At 56.9% G+C, this 1,735-nt stretch overlaps 1 protein-coding gene across 1 annotated transcript in view; it reads right to left on the bottom strand.

The window, feature by feature from the left end:
* Positions 1–218: 218 nt before the first annotated feature.
* Positions 219–1,735, bottom strand: part of FOS (Fos proto-oncogene, AP-1 transcription factor subunit) — a 3,037-nt gene continuing 1,520 nt past the window's right edge. The window contains exon 4 of the mRNA XM_019552283.1: positions 219–1,663. Coding sequence (XP_019407828.1) covers positions 1,034–1,663 — 630 coding nt within the window. The 3' untranslated portion in view covers positions 219–1,033. The remainder of the gene's footprint in view (positions 1,664–1,735) is intronic.

The raw sequence follows: 1,735 nt of genomic DNA, 5'->3' as shown, positions 1-1,735 counted from the left end.
ATTGAGGGCACCATGGTTTGTAAGAAAGGACAGTTTCTGGGGGTTCGTTTGTTTTGTTGTTGTTGTTTTTTTTGGGGGGGGGGGGGAAGAAAAACAAAGGAGGATTAGATGCCTTTGTCAGAGTCCTGTCCTTATTCCTGAGCACTGAATTTGAGGGGCACTAGTTTCACCACATGATAGAGAGAGAAGGACCAGTAAAGACTCTAGAGCAGCTCTCGCATTTGACTTAAATGCTTTTTATTGACAATGTCTCCAAACAATAATAAGCAAACAATGCTTAAGAGTTTCATCCAAGTTCACTTTCCACACGTCCAAAAAAGACCTCAAGGTAGAAAAAAATAAAATAAAAATATAAATATCTGAGAATCCATCTTCATAAATAAATTAAATGCACAATAAAAACGTTTTCATGGAAAACTTATGTCAGAACATTCAGACCACCTGGACAATGCATGATCAGTAAAGAGAACGATGAACATTGATGTTGAACTACAGTACATGGATATAGCCATCTATCTACCTACTAGAAAATAAAGGAGAGTCTCTTTTGCCCCCCCCCCCAAGTTAAGATGGGTCATTGCTAAGTCATCAGAACACGATATTGCCAGGAACACAGTAGTTATTGTTAGATCAGCTGCACTAGATAACAAGTTGGAGATACCCAGCACCAGGTTAAATTCCAAGTCATGAAACCAAGAGCTATTCATTAATTAATGCTAGTGATACTAAAGGAGGGAAGGGGAAAAAAAAAAAAAAAGTCACCAACCCAGCCATGTTGGACATGCTACAGACTACCAGCTCTCATGGATGGGGCACTGGGGACAAGACGAACTCCATGCGATTGATTTGCTACATCTCTGGAAGAGGTGCGAGGCCTCCCCAGCAGTGCCCCGCAAGGTCCTTGAGCTAGGTCCGGGCTGCCCCTGCCCAGCTCGGGGTCGGGAGGAAGGCTCCTTCAGCGGGCAGAGGCCCCCCCTCGAGCAGCAGCAGCAGGGGGCTGGGATCCGCGGAGTCCGTGCCCTGGGCCCGGCCCTCACAAGGCCAGCAGCGTGGGGGAGCTGAGCGAGTCGGAGGAGGGCTCGTTGCTGCTGCTGCCCTTCCGGTGCGCGGCCGCACAGCTGGGGAAGGCGTCGGCCTCGGGGTAGGTGAAGACGAAGGTGGAGGTGTAGGCGCTGGGGCAGGGCGTGCAGGTCACCACGGGCGTGCAAAGCGGCTCCAGCTCCCCGCCAGCGCCGGCGCCCAGCGCCTCCCAGTCCGCCCCGTAGAAGGCCGAGGAGCCGGCCAGGTCCATGTCGGGCACGGAGCGGGCGGTCTCGCGGGACGAGTGCGGGAAGAGGAACTCGTCGAAGGGCTCGGCCTTCAGCTCCAGCCCACTGGCCTTGGGCGGCTCGGCCGGGATCGGGGCCGGGGCCGGCTCGGGCATGAGCGGCAGGGCGAAGGCGGCCTCCTCGGGCTCGGCTTCGGGCTCGGCCTGCGGCGGGCTGGACACGGGGCCCAGGTCCATGGAGGCGGCCGCCAGCTCCTCGGGAAAGCGCAGCTCGTCGGGGATCTTGCAGGCGGGGCGGTGCGCGGCCAGGATGAACTCCAGCTTCTCCTTCTCCTTCAGCAGCCCCGCGATCTCGCTCTGCAGCGCCGACTTCTCCTCCTCCAGCTGGTCCGTCTCCTGCGGGGCAGAGCGCAGCGGGCTCAGGCGGCGCCCGGGAGCCGCGCCCTCGGGGCAGCGGAGCCCGGCAGG

This window comes from Crocodylus porosus, unplaced genomic scaffold (genome assembly GCF_001723895.1).
Source record: "Crocodylus porosus isolate Cpor-Errol unplaced genomic scaffold, CroPor_comp1, whole genome shotgun sequence".
NCBI classification, from domain to species: domain Eukaryota; kingdom Metazoa; phylum Chordata; order Crocodylia; family Crocodylidae; genus Crocodylus; species Crocodylus porosus.
The sequence above is the reverse complement of the archived record's forward strand: the minus strand, read 5'-3'. Positions and strand labels throughout refer to the sequence as shown.